The sequence below is a fragment of the Coptis chinensis genome, chromosome 1 (assembly GCF_015680905.1).
Source record: "Coptis chinensis isolate HL-2020 chromosome 1, ASM1568090v1, whole genome shotgun sequence".
Classification (NCBI taxonomy): Eukaryota; Viridiplantae; Streptophyta; class Magnoliopsida; order Ranunculales; family Ranunculaceae; genus Coptis; species Coptis chinensis.
In genome coordinates, this window is record NC_141456.1 from 77,201,344 (window position 1) to 77,222,999 (window position 21,656).

At 37.9% G+C, this 21,656-nt stretch overlaps 1 protein-coding gene across 2 annotated transcripts; it reads left to right on the forward strand.

The window, feature by feature from the left end:
- Positions 1-1,013: 1,013 nt before the first annotated feature.
- LOC147525248 (kinetochore protein) lies at positions 1,014-16,428 on the forward strand. 2 transcript variants are annotated; one of them, XM_086605801.1, is made up of 8 exons: positions 1,014-1,304; positions 1,394-1,459; positions 1,544-1,690; positions 13,243-13,356; positions 13,445-13,534; positions 13,631-13,753; positions 13,831-14,293; positions 15,856-16,428. In XM_086605801.1, exons 1-7 carry the CDS (start codon positions 1,142-1,144, stop codon positions 14,277-14,279), a joined length of 1,152 nt encoding a protein of 383 aa, XP_086461927.1. In that variant the 5' UTR covers positions 1,014-1,141; the 3' UTR covers positions 14,280-14,293; positions 15,856-16,428. The 2 variants fall into 2 exon arrangements, with proteins under 2 accessions (XP_086461927.1, XP_086461928.1); XM_086605802.1 differs by having other exon boundaries at positions 1,015-1,304; positions 13,870-14,293.
- Positions 16,429-21,656: the final 5,228 nt, after the last annotated feature.

The window sequence follows — 21,656 nt, forward strand, 5'->3', positions numbered from 1 at the left end:
ACCACATGCAACCAATTTATGAAATGAATAATCTGAACATAGTCTGAATAAATGCAAAATTCAACCTCTCACCCAACAACAGTATATTACTATTGGATAATAATAATAGAAACTAATCAAATTTATATTAAACAAACATGGAAAGTAAACACAGAGAACAGAGAGCAAAAAACTTTACTTGGGACAAGTACAACCCATGGTTGTTCCCAAGCCTCTATTAAGCAACAAAACAACCAGTTTGTCCAAAAGCTTTCTAGTCTCTGTAGGATCTGAAATTTATTCCAATTAAATAGATCAAATAATCGAAATAACAAAATGCGGATATCAAATATCAATCAATTCTTCAAAAACAGCTATGATTACCTTCGGGAGTAGGTTTCAAGGTATCATAAGGAACAACAACTTCATTGGTTGGAGTCTTAATCTTACTCCACTCTACATGTTGTGCTTCTCCTTTTTTTTTTGGTTTTGGAGAAAAAGGTCGAGAGAGGGTTGGGCGAGTTGACTAATTATCAATCTGTGCAGAGAGCTTTTTAGCTTATGTTGGGGGTGTTTTCTTTTTATGTTTTTCTGTAGCCGAACAAAAGAGAGAATGGAGGTTCGGGGTGGGGTTTGAGTTTTGACAAAAGGTTTTTTTTTTATTTAAGACTGTTACGCGACTAGTTTCCAAAATTGAGCGTGAATTTGTTTTTTTATCAGCCGAATCATTCTAAAAGCTGAGGTGTCCATCCAAGAGAAAAAAGAGAGATGATATATTTTACTGGGAGCATGGGAGCATTCTCAACTGTTCAGTATTACTGTTTTTTGATTATGTGAATTCAAAGAAAAACCAACAAATGAGTATGGAATATGGCATTTTCAAACTCAAAAAAATCAGAGAAATAGGACAGAATAAAGTTTTAATGGGTTGGGATTTGGGCTTTAAAAATTGTCACATGTCCGATTCGATTCGAATATCCGAACCCAAGCCCAACCGACCCACTCCTTTCCGTTTAGGAAAAAAGAAAAAAATCTCAGGCCATTTCATTTCAAATAAAAATCCCTCTCATTTTTCATTCCCAGTTTCCCCTCACTAACTCTTTCAGTCTCTCACTCTAAAATCATTTATTAGATCCAAATCATAAATAGTACATAAAATAAAATGGAGGACTCAATACCAATTTGGAAACAAATGACCGAACTCCGAATCAAAACCGACCGAGACATTTCAATTACACAAAACCAAGCCGTAAATTTCGCTCTCTCTTTACATAACTCCCTCCAATCCCTCTCCGCCACGTCTCATCTCACTTCCCAAAACCAAGGTCAGTTCAGTCAGTCAGTCAAAACAATAGAATTAAATTCTAGGGTTTGTTTAGTAATTTGTTATTATGATTATTTTGTGATTGTGCAGTGAAGCTTGGAGAGGTGAAAGTTGAATTGAGAAAAGTAGAGGATGATTTGGTTAAAGCTCTGGCAGGTAACGTTCTCGTAAATTACATAATTAAATATGTCCTGAAATGGAAATTTACTTAATTACTTACTTACTTACTTGGCATTGTAGTGAAGACGCGTAAAGAGGCTAAGCGTATAGTGATATCAGATTCTATTTCAGCTGTGAAAGTTAGATTGCAAGAATTAAAAAAGAATTTGGAGTATAATAAGTCGAGGAAAGAGGAATATGCTGCTATTATGTCTAAACAGTTGTTAGGTAAGTTTTATATGGAGTATCCTCATTTATGTTTTAAAGTTTATGTAGATAAGGTAGTGAATAGTTTTATTTGATTGTTTCATGCTAGATTTTTGTTTTTGTTTTTGTGATGTGTTAACATCATACCTCTTTTAAAGATTTTTTAGTTTGTTGCCATGTATCTATGTATCTCGCTCTTCATGTCACTTCATTTCGAATGATTCAGAATGTAATAAGTGGCCCCCTTTGGTGGGATCTAAAGTTCACAATAGTGGCCAGATTGGGTTTTGGGCTCTGGTATGATTCTGATTTTGGCTAATCTTCAGTTTGGGTTTAGTTTGAGACAGCCTCATAGTGGCAACCTTAGCATTGTGTTCAGCATGTGGACCCAATTTTATGTAGATCAAAACTTTTACCAAGTCAACCTTCAAACCTAAGTCTGTATTTTTCAGGGTGTGTCCAACCTTGGGAGTGTTTATGGCTGTCATCAGACAGTTCCACTGGGATATTTTTTGCCTCTTATTGACGAGACGGGAACTTTTTTGTGAGCTTAGAAGGCTAGTGAGATATGAGGGAGCTTTTTGGAGACAAATGGCAAAACACTTTTGAGAGGAGGATGTGGGGAGAACACAAAATATTTTTGCCAGATGGCAAATTCTAGAAGGAATCACAATTACATGACAAAACTGGTGGTGGACTTTTACCTAGGAAGCACGGATACCGATACACGACACGGATACGACACGATACGGATACGCAGACACGGATACGTCATGGACACGTTTGAATAATATATATATAAATATTATATAATTGAGCATTTTTCACTAAATTCAAATTAAAATGGCAATTCTACTTCATAAAATGACCAATTCAAACACATTAAGCAGCAACTTACATGTATAACTTGGATTCACTTCATCTTTCTTCTCTTGCATCTCTTCTTAACTTGGATTTTATTTCACTTGTTTTTTTTTTGTTGAAGTTCCAAAAAAATTTGTTGTATGTGTGAGATTACTGTTTCCTGCGTATCCCCCGCGTGTCGGAAATTAAAAAATTAATTATAAAATCAGATACTCCAAATCGCGTATCCGACACGTATCGGATGCGTATCGGGGCGTATCCGTGTCGGACACGGATACTTCACCCTTAGGGACGTATCGGTGCTTCATAGACTTTTACAAGATATTGTACGAGGACGAGGTGACTCATAAGACGATTCTGAGTGGCATAGAGGTTAAACTCTTTGATGCTGCTCAAATGGGGTGGCTTGAATGGGTTTTTGTTGAGGAAGAGATGAAGGAAGCAGTAGATAGCTTGGCAGGTGAAAAGTCCCCTGGTTTGGAAGGGTTTCTTCTGGTGGCATGTAAGAAGTGCTGGAATTTTATGAAGGGGGACATCATGAAGGTATTAAAAACTGAGGCATAATACTGCTCATACCTGCTTAATTCCCAAGGTGGAGGGAGCAGCGTCTCTTACAGATGTTAGACCTATTAGTCTCCTTGGAGGAGTTTGCAAGATTATTGCTAAGACTCTTACTAGGTGAATAAAGGCGGTGGTTGCTCCTCTCGTCTTGAAGTACCAAGGTGCATCTGTGGGCAGGCAGTAGGCAGATTCTTGATGGTGTTGTGACTGTGAATGAGGCCATTGATTACTATGACAGGGGCAACATTCCGCGGTTGATATGTAAGATGGATTTTCAAAAGGCCTTTGATCATGTAAGCTGGGAATTTTTAGATTTTGTTATGCAAAGGATGGGTTTCGGTGAAAGATGGAGGAGGTGGATTAAGACTTGTCTATCCTCATTTTTTAGTGAATGGACCGTGTGGTGTTTTCAGTAGTTTGAGAGGGGTGAGACAAGGTGACCCCCCTTGTTACCCATTATTTTCATTTTGGTAGCAAATGCTCTTTCCAGACTTATGGAGTTGGGGGAAAAGAAAGGTTATACCCTGGGACTTAAGGTGAAAGTGATTTTCATGTGATTCGAAGCTATGTCTGGATGTTTGGGAGGTGGGTTGGAGAACGCGTCTAGGCTTGTGGATGTATTGGGCTGTAAGGTTGGTCATCTTCCATTGGTTTACTATATGAGTATAGCAGCGTGGGATCTGGTTGTGGAGATTTAATTCAAGACCGGCCACTTGGAAGAGGAAGTTTCTGTCCAAGGATCAAATCTGCCATTTACTGTTGGTCTTTGCTAATTATTCCAGCAAGTGTGGCAAATACGTTAGAAAAGTTGATGTGTAATTTTCTTTGGGGCTCAACTAAAGAAGTTACAAGATAATCATCTCATATCTGGGGAAAAAGTGTGCACGCCTAATGAGGTAGGAGGAATTAGAATATGAAAACTTAAAGATATTAATATTGCATTGTTGAGTAAGTGGATTAATAGATTTGCCATGGAGGAGTCATGTTTATGGAAGGAAGTTACTACTAACATGTACAGAGTGGAGGACATGGGGTGGTTTTCTAAGCCGGTCTTAGATACATATGGATGCGGGTCATGGAGAGGGATCATGAATAACAAGGAACCGTTTATGAAGGTATGCAGAATTGTGTTGTAGTTTTATTTTAATCAAAAGGAAGAGCACTCTTTACTTTTGTGATCAGTTTCATTCTATTGTTTTATACAAGAATTTGTTTTGGTTTTTGTAATGTTTTGGCACCATATCTCTCTGACTTTTTTTTGTTCCTTGCCATCTATCTATGTATGCCGCTCTTCATGTTACTTCATTGTGAATGATTCAGAATGTAATAAGTAGTACCTTTTGGTGGGATCTAAAGTTCACAGTAGTGGTCAGATTGTTTGGGCTATTGCATGATTCTGATTTTGGCTAATCTTCAGTTTGGGTATAGTTTGAGACGGCCTCATAGTGGTAACCTTAGCATTGTGTTCAGAATGTGGAGCCAATTTTAGGTAGATCAAAAATTTTACCAAGTCAACTTTCAAACTGAAGTCCATATTTTTCAGGGTGTGGCCAACTGTGTAGTGTTTAGGGCTGTCAAGTGTCAACACACAGAGATAATTTGCCTATTATTGAGGAGAGGGGAACTGTCTAAGAGGTAACTCATAGGCCAGTTCTGAGTTGCTTAGAGTTTAAATCCTTGGATGCTGCTCGAATGGGGTGGCTTGAACGGATTTTTGATGAGGAAGAGATGAAGGAGGCAATAGGTGAGTTGGTAGGCGAAAAGTCCTTTGGTTTAGAAAGGGTTTTTTTTTTGGTGTGGTGTTATGTAAGAAGTGCTGAAATTTTATGAAGGGAAACATTAGGAAGGTATAAATGACTTCTATGCTAAGTTACATTGACATGGACACGTGTGTCCGTATCCAACACCGAAACGAAGTGTTTGACACAGCAAAATATTAAAAATTGAGGTATATCACATACAATATGTGTTTGTGTGTGTCTAACACGAACACGTGGATACGTATCCAATACGGATTATTTTTGAAATATGGTGTGTCCATGTTACATAGCTTCTATGATAGTTCTTTTCTAGATTGGAGTCGTAATACTAATCATATTTGCTAAATGCCAAGGTGGACGGAGGGGGTGGATCTTACAGATTTTAGAGCTATTAGTCTCCTTGGAGGAGTTTGCAAGATTATTGCTAAGACTCTTACTTGGCGAATAGAGTGTGTGCTGTGCACTCAAGTTGATGAAACTGCCGACCACCTTATGTTACACTGCAATTTCAGTAAAGGTGTGTGGCAAAAAATTCTACAACCGGTGGGCATTGATATCAACCAGGCTATCTGCCCTCATTCAGTAGTCTCTTGCCTTCATAGCTGGGTGTCGCCAAATACTACGGCGTATGGGAAATGCATTTGGCCTTTGGTTCCTTATGCCACGTGGTGGTCTATCTGGAAAATAACGAATGATGCCATCTTTAACAACAAGCCAACATCTATGGAAACCACAATTCATAACATTAAAGTGAACTTGTGGCTTTGGACATCAATGCTTTCGGAGAGAAGGACTACTGTTTTGGGAACTTAATGTAAGAGTGGGGATCTGTTAGATCAGTTGTATCTTTGCTAGGATTTTTCACTTTTATGTTTCTTTTTTGTTCAACACCTCCTTGTATTGGTGAGTCTCTTACTTATTTTTGTCTTACTTTCTTCTCATATGAATAAGATGTCAATTTATCAAAATAAAGGTGGTGGTTGCTCCTCTAGTTTCCAAGTACCAAGGTGTATCGGTGGGCAGTAGGCAGATTCTTGATGGTGTTTTGATTGCTAATGAGGCCATTGATTACTATGACAAGGGCTGCATTCCAGATTTTGTTATTCGAATGATGAGTTTTGGTGAAAGATGGAGGAGGTGGATTAAGACTTGTTTATCCACAACAAAATGAATCTCCGTTTGGTTTTTCGGCAGTTCGATAGGGGTGAGACAAGGTGATCCCTTATGACCTATTCTTTTCAATTCGGTAGCGGATGCTTTTTCTAGACTTATGAATTTGGGGAAAAGAAAGGACATACTTTGGGACTTACGGTAATTTTTCTTCAATAAATTTTCGTGGAGCATAAAGACGAATATTTTAAAAATGTGAAAGTGATTTTCATGTGGTTCGAAGCTCTGTCTGGACTGAAAATGAACTTTCAAAAAATCATGATGTTTGGGATATGGGTTGGAGAATGTGTCCAGGTTCGAGGATGTTTTGGGCTGTAAAGTTAGTCATCTTCCGTTGGGTTACCCTTTGGTGCGAGATATAGCAGTATAGAGATGTGGTATCCGGTTGTGAAGAAATTTAATCTAAGTTACATTTACATGGATACATGTGTCCGTATCCGACATGGATAGGAAATGTCTTACACGGTGAAATATAAAAAATTAAGGTATATCACATACAATATGTGTCTGTGTGTGTTCGACACGGACATGTGGATACGTATCCGACACCGAGTGTCCATGTAACATGGGATTTAATTTAAGATTGGCCAGTTGGAAGAGGAAGTTTTTGTCTGAGGGTCAAATCTGCCCATTTACTGTTTGTCTTAGCTTATTGTTCCAGCAAATGTGTGAATTTATTTAGGGTTCAACTAACGAAGCTCGGATACCATCTCATGTATTGGGGTGGTTTTGTAAGCCAGTCTTAGAGACACATGGATGCAGGCTAGGGAGAGGGACCATGAATAACAATGAACAATTTATGAAGCTATGCAAATTCACTGTTTGAAACGGTCCTAGAGTGAGATTTTGGGATGCTGTTTGGGTAAGGCAGAAACCTTTGAAGTTGGATGGGTATCTATAACATTTCCAGCAGCAAATATGTTGGTGAGGGCTGAAAACAACATCTGTTGGGATCTTCATGATTGGGAGGTGGTGTCACTGGTTGACTTGTGGCGGTTGCTTGAAATGTCGATCACCGATGCCGATGTTACATTGATTTGGGTTGGTGATAAAAATGAATTCACTGTTAAAGCTTGTACTAGTGTGCTTATGAACAAAAGGGTCATTGATTTGGGTGTTCGAATTCAGGACTGGCCATGGAAAAAGCTTTGAAAAAGGTGTTCTTTTGGATATCTGTTTCTTTATGTGGACACTTGTGTCTAGGAAGAACTTTGACATCGGATAATTTGAACAAGAAAGAGATGCGGACAGCAAACAAATGTGTGAATTACGGTTGGGAAGAAGAGACTAGATTCCATTTGTTCAGGGACTGCTGCTTTAGAAATGAGATATGGGATTACATGATGATTTTTTTTGGATATAGGCATGTATTTTGTGAGCTTGTAGTAGATTTGTTAAAGGGCTGGACATGTGAAAATTTGTTGGAGATTGGGGGAATCTTGTGGAGTTGGTTGTTTCACACCATGTGTTGGTGCATATGGAGGGAGAGAAATTCCACGATTTTCAAGGAAGAGTTTAACGACATCAATCGAATCATTTGTAGCAAGCATTAAATACTGTTTGTGGGAGTTGGTTCCGCATGATGCTAGGATTAGAGGGGTGGGTATTGAACTATTGAATTTTGGGTTCAGCATGATGTGTTTGTGGTATCTGATTTAGTCTCTCACCAAGTCATGGTTTGATGTAATGTTTCCTCATGATTATATTTAAAAGTTTGTTTTACTGTTAAAAAAGGATATTTTACCTTTTATCAAATTTACCATTTATGAAAAGGTTACCAAATGTTGGGTTTGCCATTAATACCCTTTGGGTGTTCGCAGGCTTGTGCCTATCCCATGTGACCACTTTAAAATTATTATTAGGTTCTCTTTCCCATCAGCTTAATCCTCAAGCTTTTGTAATTTAGTGGTTGCGGTACCAAGTTGTCTACTTTGTAAATTTGTGTACGACAATTATTTGGTAAGAAGTCTATGTATAATTTGATGTTGATTTAACATTTCGAAAATCTGGTAGAAAATTTGGACAGACATTCTTGGTAAGACAAAGCTCTGCGTAGACAACATTTGTTTGTGTTTATCTAGGTTTCAATTTAAACTTGTTTATATTAAAGTAGCCTTCTTTTGTTGGCTAATTATTTAGAAAGGTTCAAAACCATTGATAACCTTAACCGGAGGGGTATGAATTGTCCAAATCTTTGCCCATTGGGTTAGGGGTTGGAAGAAATTGATCATCTTCTTGGGAGTTGTCCAATAGCTACCGATCTATGAAATCTATTCTTATACCCAATCCATATGATGGAATAAATGAATAATGATAATTAGAAACGTAGTTTAGTTAGTATTTTCTATTTTAGTAGGATTTGGTATTGTTTGAGTTGGTTTCTAACTAGGATTCCTTGTGCTCCAAAGATTGACTTGTATATGTAAGGCCTATGGCCTCACAAATTGGTTGGTCGAATTATTTAAAAGAATAGTGTGATTTTTGAATATTTGTGTGGAGATTTTACTATTTTAGTGTTCTTCTAAAATCCATTTATCCTTTTCAAAGTAGGGTTCAAAATAGCCCTAGTTTATAATTGGTGTGTTCAATTGAAGTTGCTTTAGCCTTTCACATCAAAATTGGTATCAGAGATGAGTGTGTTAGTGAATCTTTTTGATACATGTTGATTTGGAGGATGATACAGACCCATTTCGCAACGTAATTGAAGAAAAATATACAAATTTTATTTGAGTGGATGCCCTTCATTTTGTAACCAGCCGACATGCTTTCAGCCCTTCCATCAATGTCTCTCAAAACTTCAGAATTGCATCTGCATTCTGACCCCATTCTGATGCCCAGCTCTTTCCCCATTGGTAAAAGTAAAACTCTTAAATCCACCCAGTCATCAGAGAATTGCGTTTCTGTACCGTTGACACATTTCCGAGCATGGTCAATCGAATCTGCATGGTGCTGGATTTTGGAGACTTTCAATTGCCAGACCTTAGTTGTCAGTATCGTCCACTTCCACCTCTTGAAAACAATGAGGCGGATCCCCAGTTTTCTTCTCCGAGTTTATTTTATCTTTCATCAAGTCGTTTTAGGAGATCATCCGCCTGGATGGGCTCATCAGGGTCTTTGTCAGTGCTGGGATCCTTTCTTGACTTTAGAATTCCTTTGGCATTTCATTTTCATAATTGTTAGCCAGGTGGTCTACAGATTTCTTGCGCCTCTGGACGAATGCACAAATTTTATATAGTTGTATGTGCATGAATGCACGTGAAGTAGCACTATCTTCAACTCCCGCTTCTTTGTTGACATTTGAATTTCGAACTTGGTTACCACTGGACCTGCCTGTAACATAAGCGACGTTGAAGTTTCTGGTTCCATGCTCCCTTCTCACGGTATTTGGTTGTCCTTTCCGACCACGTCCGCATATGACATTATGACCTATTGTCTATCCCCCGTTTCCATCCTTCTCAATCCTCCCCAAGTGCAGATTAACAATTCCAGGCATCACCTTCACGGGATAAGTAATACCTTAATCTTTCAATGGGATAGAATGTGGGATCTTAAGTGGATAAAACAATCTTCCACCAATATTTTGACTCTAGAGATTGCCTAAATATGCACTAAGTTCTTCATCAATTCTTTTCAGTCTTCCAAAATTTTACACCAGTGTTTTGCAAATTTATAGAAACTAAAGATGCATAGGGATCCCTTGGAGCTCCCCTACTTTAACTACGCAACCAGTCAGGATCAGTTGTTTCTGGGACGGGCTCACATCTTCTCAGTAAGGTTCAGTCGGTGATGTTAAGTTCTAGGTGCCATTAACAACTAATCTGTTTCAGTCGGTGATGTTAATTTTTTTATTATTTTTTTTCCAATAAAAAAAAAATCTGTTTCAGCTCTGCTTGCAAGTTCGACCACAGCTCTGTAATGTCTAATAGACGTTAAATGTGGGGTTTTTACCATACTGAAGATTCTTTTTATTAAGTTTGGAATCTTTCCCCAATCAACTTCTCTTACTCAGTGGTTACCCAATCGAACTGCTCTATCTGCATAGTTTGATCTCACCACTACCCTCAGCGTTCCTTTAGTTTGTTGCACCACCACTTCCCTTTGCTGATGTAGGTTACCCACATGAATTCTTTTGTCACTAAAAATCAGCACAGCATCGTTGAATGTCGTCCATCCTCTCTGGTTCTGAATTCTGATCAGCTGGGCAGCAGATCAAAGTTTATACTTTTTGAAATCTCTTTTATATGGAGAGGATAAAATGAAAGACCCTGAGCTATCCTTCTTTATTTCCAACGTTACAACGATGTCATCAAATCTTTTTTTTCCAATGAAACCCACTCTAGCCGCTCTTCTCTGTTATGTGTTATCCATTTGCCTGCTGAAAGATGGAAATCTACCTCCACCTTAAAGCCCCTTCCCCTCTCCACCACTCTGATTCTGCTTTCCCCATCATAGGAGAACTCAAAAGTATTCAACTCCATCTCCACAAAAGCGTTAGGAACTGACAGTTTATATTCAGGGTAGGAGCTTTCAAAACATGCAACAATTGGCAGAAGTCAAGTTTGCGTGCATGTGGGTAGTATATATTACTACTACTTTACTTATATAGTTATAGTTTCCAAATATTTGGTAGAAAACTTAAGTTTTTTGCTTCCTTTTGCGTCCTTTCAATATAGCAATCAAATAAAGAGGAGAACATTAAGAAATATTAGTATCAATATAAATAAATGAAAGGACGTAGAAAGCTGCATAAGACAACGATACCAAACTTTCAAAACAGCAGACATGCACAACACTAAAGGTTGAAGTTGACGACTCGTGCCCAAATGTGGGAGACATCCATTTGTTTTATGGCTTTTACTCTTTTCGAAGTTCATGTATGATATATGTACTCAAGAACCATGTCCAAGTGATATTCTATTAATATTTTATTGTTATTATATTATAACTATAGTTTTAATGATTATTACTATTCAGTATTCTGTGCAAATGTTTTTTTTTTTGGGTAAAATTCAATTCATTAATAATAACATAAAGATATAGTGTTACAAATAATAGGCTAAGTAGCAACGAGCTACTCAATGCCCAAGAGGATCCCCTATGCCCGGTTACAAACCCTTTTATAGTTGGGTATCCCAATTACAAATAAAGTCTTGGTAAGTCACCCTTTTGAAACACGGGTTAGCACATGCCCAATCGTGTAACTTCTCTTTGATCCTTTCCACTACCTTGTGGATGTCTTTTTCTAGTTGCTCAAACATTCTGGTGTTCCTCTCCTTTCACAAGTTCCAAACCATAGCTCTAGGGAGGTGACCCGCAATCCATGATGCTTTGTTAGAAAGTGGTTGTAGTATGAGTTTGCTACTTAGTGCTTCTTTGATGTTAAAAGGTGCCCTCAAAGGTTTAAGGAATGATGAGAAAAAAGAGTCCCAAATATTCTTCGAAAAGGCACAAGTAAGAAGGAGATGATCCACACTCTCCTCACTCACTTTGCAAAGTGGGCAAACATTGTGAAGTTCCATACCTTTTCTATTCAAGACATCAATGGTTTTAATTCTCCCTTAGAAAGTAAGCCAACAAAAGAAAGGCACTTTAAATGGAATTGAATCCACCCATACACCCATATCTTTTTGTAAGGAAAGTCACGAATTATCTCTTCGTCTTCTAGGTTGTGTAAAACATACTCTTTAGCCAACACATGATAAAACGACCGCACCGAGAACTCCTCTTTGTTGTCCCACAACCAAATCTTTCTATCAACCGTGCCAAACTTTTTCCCCCTTATAAATACTAGCCAAAAATGATTCATAGGATTCAAGTTCCCAATCATTTAAATCTCTTCTTAAAGTCACATTCTACTCGACTGTTTGTTCCTTTCGTTCCGTGTAATCTGACACTAATGCTTTCTTGTTAGTGGCCAACACGAAGATGCCACTAAAATTCTCCTTCAATGATGCTTCACCTACCAAAATGTCTTCCAAAAATGAAATAGATTCTCCAGTGCCGGGTGTATAGGTGATACCTTTGATGAACTTATTCCATCCATCCACAATGCCCCTCCAAAGAGTATTTCCATAAGAATTTGAGGGTTCCTTTACGATCCATTTGGTAGCCCCCTCACCATATTTGTCCACCACCACCCTCCACCACAAATGCTCTTCCTCTCCAAATCTCTACAGCCATTTTGCCATCAATGCTTGATTCACGAGTAAGATGTGCTACACCCCAAACCTCCCTCATCTTTAGAAAGACAAAGCCGATACCACTTCACAAGATGAATTTTCTTTTCTCCACCCACACTACCCCATATAAAACCCTGAAACAACTTCTCTAGTTTCTTTACAACTGTCAAAGGAATAGGGAACAAAGAGAGAAAGTAGGTAGGGATATTAGACAAAGTGGACTTGACCAAGGTACATCTCTCGCCTTTAGATGGGCATTTAGACTTCCACCTCGCAAGCCTAGAAGCAACTTTTTCAATCACTTTCCGCCAACTAGCTATGGACTTGCTTCTAGCTCCCAATGGCAATCCCAAATAGGTCGTCGGCAACATCTCAACCTTACATCCCAACACATTTGCAATTCTCATTAAGTTATCCACTTCCCCAATGCCATAAAGGATGGACTTGGATAAGTTGATTTTCAATCCGGAGCATAACTCAAACCAAGCAAGGAGATTTTTTATGGTAATCGCTTTCTCTATCGTGGCACTAGCAAAGAACATGGTGTCATCCGCGAATTGCAAGTGAGAAATAGAAATAGCCCCCTCCTTATTAGAAGCTTTAAACCCATCAAGGAGATCCTCATCCACCAAAGACGATATCATTCTACTAAGTACCTCGATGCACATAATAAACAAAAAAGGTGAAAGAGCATTACCTTGTCTTAATCCTCTCAAGCTTCGGAAAAAGCCATGTGGAACACTATTGATAAGTATACAGAACCGAGCCATAGAGATACAAACTCGAATCCATCGTCTCCATACAACTCCAAATCCCATCTTGTCCATGACAAAATCAAGAAAGTTCCATGTGACGTGGTCAAATGCTTTCATAAAGTCCACTATGCCTTGAAAGTTTGTTGTCTTGCTGATACTTTTTTTTTCCGGTTTACCAGTTTTGGTACATTCAGTTTCGTAAACGTAGAGCAAGTCATTTTTAACGTTTCTTTTTCTAGTTCTCTGCCTCCGTTTAGTTTTAATCGAAAATTTTCTGTCTGAAGCTTTGGCAACACTTGAAGAAAAGGCTAACCAAGGGATCCAACACAAAGAAGACATACAGGAGGCCATCGTATGGTACAATAAGGTCCTTGGCTTGCGAATCGAAGGAGGGCATGGTAACTTTAAAATCCTTTGACAGTGCATGCCATCAACTTTTTATCAAGTGTGATATTGATTTTGTGTACATAACTTTGTCATCTTAAGGTGTCAAATTCATTTTCAACAATATAAACATGAAAGATCCAAAAAAGGAGTATTCTTTCACCATCTTGCTTGCACATGATACCTACACTTGTAAGTATTACCTTGTTTGTTATTTATATAACTACTTTTGCTGTTAATTGTTAAGATATTTCCTTAGAAAGACTTGAGTTTTATTATGTGTCTCAGTGCTGACTTGTGACCCTCATATGGACGGTACTAAAGAGCTGATCCAAGAGATGAACCAAACTAATGGTTTGTTCAAGTTTGTAAGAACAATGAGAGAGAAGTTCCGAGCATCTGCGTCACTTGGTAAAACTTCACAACTTGTTACTTTACCTATTACTTGCATGTGGTAGAACTGTACTCATTTTGACAAATCTATGTAGCTCTCCTACAACTCTTCCACATCATTTATGATTTTCCAGGATCTCAGGCCCAACTCTTCCAACTAGATTCATCCACCGTTTCTGTATCTGGACCAGCTTCATCAGTTTCATTTGATGGAAATGAATCTGTAGGAAAAAAAAGTAGATCCCAAGGTCAAACTGAAGAATTCAGTAGAAGTCCGAAAAAGGGTAATCAAGGTCGAGCAGGCAGACCTCCTCAATCTGCATCACCTATTTGCAGCAGCGTAAAGGTATCTGAAGAAGTCAGTAGAAGTCCGAAAAAAGTTAGTAGTGGCAAAGCTGGTAGACCTCCAATTTCTGCCTCACCTGTTCGTCGCAGCCCACGCTTTAAGGTACCTGAAGCATCTGAAGCTCATAGTAGTAGTCTGGAAAAAGTTAATCCTGATCGAGCAGGTAGATCTCCTGGATCTGCATTGCCTATCCATTGAAGCCCACGCTTCAGGTATGCCATTAACTTGTGTTGTTTAGTTTTACATCTTGTTTAAATTACACCATTCTCTGTTTGAGTTGGAATAAAATTAACGACCAAGCATGTATACGTTCTGAGAAATCCCTTTCTTTAGAAAGCATTTTAGATTAACCAGAAGGAAAAGAAAGACGAATGGCATTATTTGTTTCACAATACTCAGGAGCCACTTGCACAGTTTCATGCTAGTGCTTACATTAAAAATCATTGTCAACTTTGAATTTTTTTTAACAGCTCAGCTTTTTCGATTTTGCAATCATCTTTTGACGTAGTTAAACATTATCAAATTAGTTGAAATTTTATAGAGGTGATCTTCATGGTTAGTTGAACACATCCACAAAAAAACTAGGTTATAATTCATGTTGTAGGTGAAGTTATGGGGCATGGTATAAGCTATGGTATAAAAAGTGTGGTAAACGGAACCTGCTCGTGTATATATATAGGACTTGCACATTGACCTAAAGGCTGATTTTTGGTAGAGAAGATCTCTCTACCATGGATAGCATCTCCACCAAAACTCGTCTCAATTAGATATGTCTAGCATTATCAAAAACTCAAAAAGAGTGCTAAACTCGTGGACCGTTAGATAAATATCAAACTTGAACACAACATTTGATAAGTTCATTGTAGGGAGAACATACACCCAGAAAATCAGATCTTAGTTCGCTGGGTAGGTTGTGGATGTCAAAATAAGATGTCAAGGTAGCCTTACCATATATATATGGGGGTGGTTATATACTTATACGAACTCCACCTTATAGTGACTCCAAAGTTACTCCACCCCTAAAAGTGGACTTACAAGATGAATTGAGGACTGTTTTTGGTGGATGTATACATTCCATAATCAGCTCAATTGAATTTGGTTAACCTTGTCAAAAGTTGTACCGAAATTAAAATAATGTAGACCGTTGGATACTTCCATAACATTCTAAATGATTTTTGACAAGGTTCAAATAATTTGATTTCTTGTGAGGATGATCTCTATTGTGTGGAGTATATCTCCACCAAAAATCAACTTCTAATTCATTTGTTTTTAGTGGTGGAGTTCATATAACCGTACCCATCCTTTTATAAATATCACATGCTAATATACTATAACACCATATTTGCAAGTTGGAAACTCTTAAAAGGCACGGGGGGCCTAAAATGTAATCGGGAGAGCACTTGGTCAAATTCGCCAAGTGGATGGTCCTTAGTTCCAATCATAGGCTTATTCTCGATTTTTTTGTTTTGAAATTTAAATTTAACTTATTTATCAATATTTTGTTATTCTGACCAAGCGTTAATAGTATGCCATTGCGTTTTTATATGTTTTTCTGTAAGGTGACTCGTCATATATTATACGCACATTCATAACAGGCAGTGAGGTTACTCATAACCCCTCAATAGGCAGTAAGGTTGAATGTGATTTTCGTGCTTTTATTTCATATTTTCATTAAGGGCCTTATATTGGAATTCATTCATTGCAAGCAATTTCTATGAGACACGGTACTGGTTAATAATACGAGTTCTGAGTAGAATTTACTGGCTTGTGGCAGGTGAAACAATTTCCAAACGAAAATAGGGATGTCTAACCCCTCAATTCGTATCAGCCATTCATTTGTAGATATCCTTTTCAATCATCTAGACAATCGTCATGTCACAATGTTTGGAATTGCATGGCAAGAACAGTTGCTGAACAGTATAAAGCATGACTGTTTCCCTATGTATTTTTGGGCAGAAGCAAGCCATAAGTTAGCAGACTGACAAGGGCTGTATCTTAGTTATCAAGTTCTAATGATACTCTAAGCGGAGGTTGCTCGTGGATGCAACATTTGAACAATGCAGTAAGACATGACCTGTTGCTGTGTAATTTCAGTATTGGGGAAGTAATGATAATGTATGTTCTTGTAAGTTATTCCTGTAAAATCTTCTTCCCATGGGTACTAGACTACTCGTTGGATGAAAAATTCAACGCCTCGGTATGTAACCGTTGTATCAATTTGAGTATACTGTTTCACGATTATTTATCCTTTTTAGGTGGATGAGATGTTCAATTTGAGCAGGCGGATCTTTTCCACATTGATTTCTGAAACAATTCAGTTTGCTTATACATGTAAGATTTACTGTAATCCGAGTCTGTTAATTCTTATAATCTCCCGAGGCCCTGAGTTTTGGTTTATGATTTGATCGACTTTTGACTGTAGAAGATATTTATATTTGATTTGTTGTGTGGTACCCTCAATAATGATGCTCCTTGTTTTACTGTAAGCGTCTAAACATCAATGCGCGAGTCCGAGCCTCAAATTCACCCTTTGCTGTAACCGAGCTGGTATTCTCGGTCTCTTATTGCAGCCTGAAAAGTACATTCCATAAATTTCTTGAGCACAAGTGCACAACATGCTAGATTGGCAGATTGCCAACGATTTATTACTTAATAATAATAATAACAATAACTGCGGTTGATCACTTATTATCAGCATCTATATAAATTGCCAACGATTGTATGCAGTTCACCATCGTTACTTATTCTATATACATCAAATTCAACCATTGGCCAAGGTTGGGTATAAACTATGTTCATGATGACGAGGTTGGTTATAAACTATCCTATATTGATACATTTCCCTCTCCATTTATATATATAGTCATTTTCTTCTTCAGACATCTAATGTCATACTCTTTTGTATTTTGATATATTTTTTTAATTTGGAGTTAATTTCCACGCTCCTCGGAACAATAATCAAATCTAAGGTGTCTGGATTTATATAACTTAGTAAAGGATAAGGGGTGGTTCCCGTTGCTTATAAAATAAAAAGCTTAGTGAGGATAAACCAAATTCTGTTTTTTCTAATTTGTTAACGTATTGGTGAAGCTCCTATTATTTTTGTCACTTCATGGATTGTTTCTCTGCAGAGTTGGGTAAGGTTGGCCTTCTAACTCACGATAAAAACAATTAGAGATAAATCAATAAAATAACCAGATGCTTGTATCACGAGATGCATAATTCTGGCGTGATACTCCACAGTCTAACTAATGATGTATACTTACGACCGCTTGTCCGCATTTCATTTTAGTATGGCGTAAAAATGAGAATGAGTTTAATCTCTGCTTGTTGTGCACTTATGGCCCAATGTCAAAACCAGTAACTGCAAACTTGTTTTCTTTGCCAACCGGGTCTAGAATACTCATTATTCATTATTTTTTTCAAGTATGCAGCGCGAACTTGACCATCTGCGGCTGAGCTGATCAAAGAATAAACAGTCTCATTTCACTTCATCATCATATAATATAGCATGTGACTAGTGTCTCTAGTTTTTACCACTTTATTTGAAACAAAAACACATGCTTTCTTTATCCACTTCCAAAATGTGTACAAAAAGCAGAACATTTTGAATTATAGAACATTAACAGGGAAGAAAAATTGCTGCCACTCTAGTGAAAGGCCATCAAGTTACTGTGCACAAAATATGTAGCCAAAGTGTCAAAATGCCGAACAATAAAAAAATTCCTAGTCATGGTGTTTAGCTAAAACCAACAACTCTATATCTACCCCTTCGTCCTATAGAACATCAAGACATATTCTAAAGTTTTGAGAGGTTAGTTCCTATCTTCCTAAGGCATGGCGAAAGGTCCATCAGCTTTGATTCCTTCTCTCATGGTGGGAGCTCTAGGATTTGCTATTTGTGCACCAATCCTACTAGAGAATATTATACCTCTTCTCCTTCAATTAAAAGAAATTGCTTTCCCTCTGTTCATAGTGCTCACTGTGTTGTTGCTGCTGCTTATTCACTTCTTTGGTGATTTCTTCCCTTCAATCAATATGTTCTCCACAACCGGACAACCATATGGTTCAAGCTATGATGCCGAGGGGTTTGGCATGGGGTCTCTCCTGCTGCTTTTACTCTTTTTGGTTTTGTGTAAAATGATTTGAGTTAAAATTTTGCTCAGTATTGGAAGTCAGGCATGTGTCTAAGTATCTGGAGTAGCCAAGTAGATCATGGGGACCAAATTAAACTCCCCATTCCCACCATATGTACAACTGTTAGTCGGTCAGCACCAAGTTATGTGTTGGTAGGATTGTAAACCAAGTGAAGGGCAACTGTATCACCCAGTTTGCACCCTGTGTGTGTTTTATTTTGGTCAAATTGAAGTAAGAACTTTCTATGCTCAATTTTTCCGCATAATCGTGCAGTAGAACTTTCCAGTGCAAAACTTCTAATCGAGCAGTAGATATTTACATGCATTTTAAGTTGGGTTGCTTTTATTTTTTACTTTTATGCTTTCCACCGTTAGGCCATTCATGCAAGGCTACCAGAAGCCGGTAGTCTAAAAGAAATCAGCTTTTTTGAAGTAGCAGCAATCAAACTACTGGTGGATCCATAAAATCTGGTTGGGGTGATGGTAGTTGTGATTGCCAAGAACACTTACTTCCAATTAATGTTCTTAGTTCACACAATTCATGATGAAGATACGAATGAAAGATGAAGAAAAGCGATTTTATTGATTGATGATAAAGTTTGTTACAATTTCTCTTTGGCTCTCTCTTTCTCTCTCTCTCTCCTGTTTATACAGTTTTTTGTAATCTGGATTGAATGAATCTTTTCTTTCTCATCCAGCCTTTTTATAGTCTTCCCAAATGTCTTTGACCCAACTTGCTTTTGTGTCTTTCCTATTTCTATTCTCTTTTCCCCCTGCAAAACATTTCAAATATCCCTGACATCTATTGAGATCTCAAGTTTTAAAATACTGAAAGAAACATATCTATGATTACGATATTTGCCCACTACATCGCCCATTCTCGAAATCTCAAAATTTTCATTTGAAATTTCAACTTTTCGAAAAGCGGTTATATCAGATAACGGATATGAAAACTATCGGGTCCAAATAACCACCCGGTCCAATGCTTCAATATTATAAATTTAAACCTGAACCGTTTCTCCCTCTTTACCTTCTGGTCTTCTTCTTCTTCAACTTTCCAGAAGGTTAATCTCGTTTTCTTGAAAACATATCACTCTTGCAACCTATAAGGTACGTTTTTTCGTCCTGCACTTGGTTAATCTTTCTAAAACATGCATTGAAATACTTACTTTAGTAATAATAGATACGATAATTTGTTTTAACTATAGTTTTCAATTGAATCCCTTAAATCTGCTTGTGTGCTAAATGCTTATGCAATGACATACATTACTACTTTAAACTTCAAAACATGTAAAAGTTTGAATATTTTTATTCATAACATTATTTGTATTTTTTTGTTTGTTCTGCTTAACTATCGGCATATATCACGATATTTCCGATAATCCAACACTTTGTTATTCCGATATATATACATCGGTATTTCCGATGATTCAACTTTTATATCGACATTGCCGATATTCTAATATCATGCTGCTAATAATGCTTTGTAAATCTTGAATTGACGATATTAAAAATAACTTTGTCATCCCTTCTTTGTGTATAGTCGTTTCAATGACCAGTGAAGATACCACCTCTGATGCTAGCCTCCATTATGAGGATACTATATCTGATGATATTCTTTCTGATGATATACTTCCCGACGATAGACCTCATAGCCAAAACTTTGCTTCCACTTCGACCACTCGATCTCGGCCTCAGATTTCTTGGGAACTAACTTATGTTGTAGAAGGCATTCCCTGCCATCCCTTTGAAGCCGGCGACTCTGAATCTGAACGCGATACTATCGAAGACACCAGTCAATGGCGCGACGGACTTTGCGGTTTTTTCATAAAGCGACCAAACTTAGCTTTAGTTCAAGCTGCCTATCAAATTCCCTCCTCCCTTTATTTACAACATTATGCTGTACTTGGGCTTTTACTCAGTGTCAGAGTGGTACCATAGACGGAATCATTGTTACTGTTGGCCAACTTGTCGTTGGACTAAGATTTCCTTTATCTGATCTCGACTGTGAAGTGCTGAACCATCTGAATATTTCCCTTGGTCAGGGTATGGGTAACTTCTGAAGATTGATGTTTGTTTGCAACTATTATAATAGCCACCTTTCCCCTAATAGGTATGAAGCTGACCGAATCAGGCTATCCGATATTCTTATGCACTATCGATTTTGTAAAAAGATTATCGGATATTTTTATCCCAAAAAACATACCCAAAGAAACATTAGGGGTATATTTCGTAAAAATCGTAAGAGCGACAAAGAGTGGACCAAATATCTGATTGTTGTTATGGGTAAATGGGAAAGCGCCGATAGCCCAGCAAATCCTCCTTTGAAACATCAAGTCTTCAACTCCGTAGGTATGTCCTCCCTTTGATTTGTTTTCGCTCTTTATACCTCGGAAATCCCATATCTGATATCACTCTTTTTTTCGCGTTTTCAAGATTTCTCCTCATTTTTTGAAAGCTCGTGTGAACTCCGAGAGTGCTCAAACTTCTAGAAGGAACTCAAGAAACCACAATAATATTAAGATCAATGATAAAGAAGGGAATCCCAAAATCACTATTCCCCTTCCTGATATCTCAAACTATCGCGCACCTCTCTATGTACTCAGACACCGAGCTCTTCAAAAAATGGGTCAATCACTAACTCCCACTCAATCTCCTTTAACAAATTCCTTAGACGATCTTCCCTTTCTCGTATCCTCCTTTGCCTTGCATGGCTTGCCTCCTAAACTTTCCAAAAGTTTCTATGAATATTTAGATAACAATTGTACCATGACTCCCAATCTTTTTCCTGAGATTAAAGAAGAGGTTCTTGACTTTTATGAATATCCAATTTTACAAAATATATTTAATGAGCATCTTTTATTGTATACAGACATGGCTCCTTGAATGCCGATGAATCCCAACGCTGGTCGCTACTTATCTGAGAAAGGGAAAAAGAAAGCATCTGAGCCCTCCTCAGCACCAACTGCTGCTGATAAACAATCTGTTCCTTTTTCCATTCCTACTAAGCATACTTCTACTGCTACTAAGGACAAGCTTCCTACTTCTCAGCAAAACACTTCCATCCCCCCTTCAACTACTACTGTCCTTTCTAAGAGAAGAAAAACCCATTCATGGGGTGAGAGTGGTCTTGCCGATGGTCAAAATCTTAATTCAATTTCGTCAGCCGATGCTAGCCAACTCTTCAGACCTTTGTTTTGCCTTACTGATGGCAGCGATGTCCCTCTAACAGCCTCGTTTTTTGAAGATACTAATAAGGACGAGTTGGGTGTCGCCTTGGCTAGTAGCTGTGTTCTTCCCAAAGACAAGCTTGTCGCTATCAACACTAATCCCACTGAGCGCCTTACCCAGTATTGCGATTACATGGAGAAGGTACTCATGTCTTTCCTTTTCTCATTTCATCCTGATTTCACCTTTCATTTTTGTTATCTTTATAGGC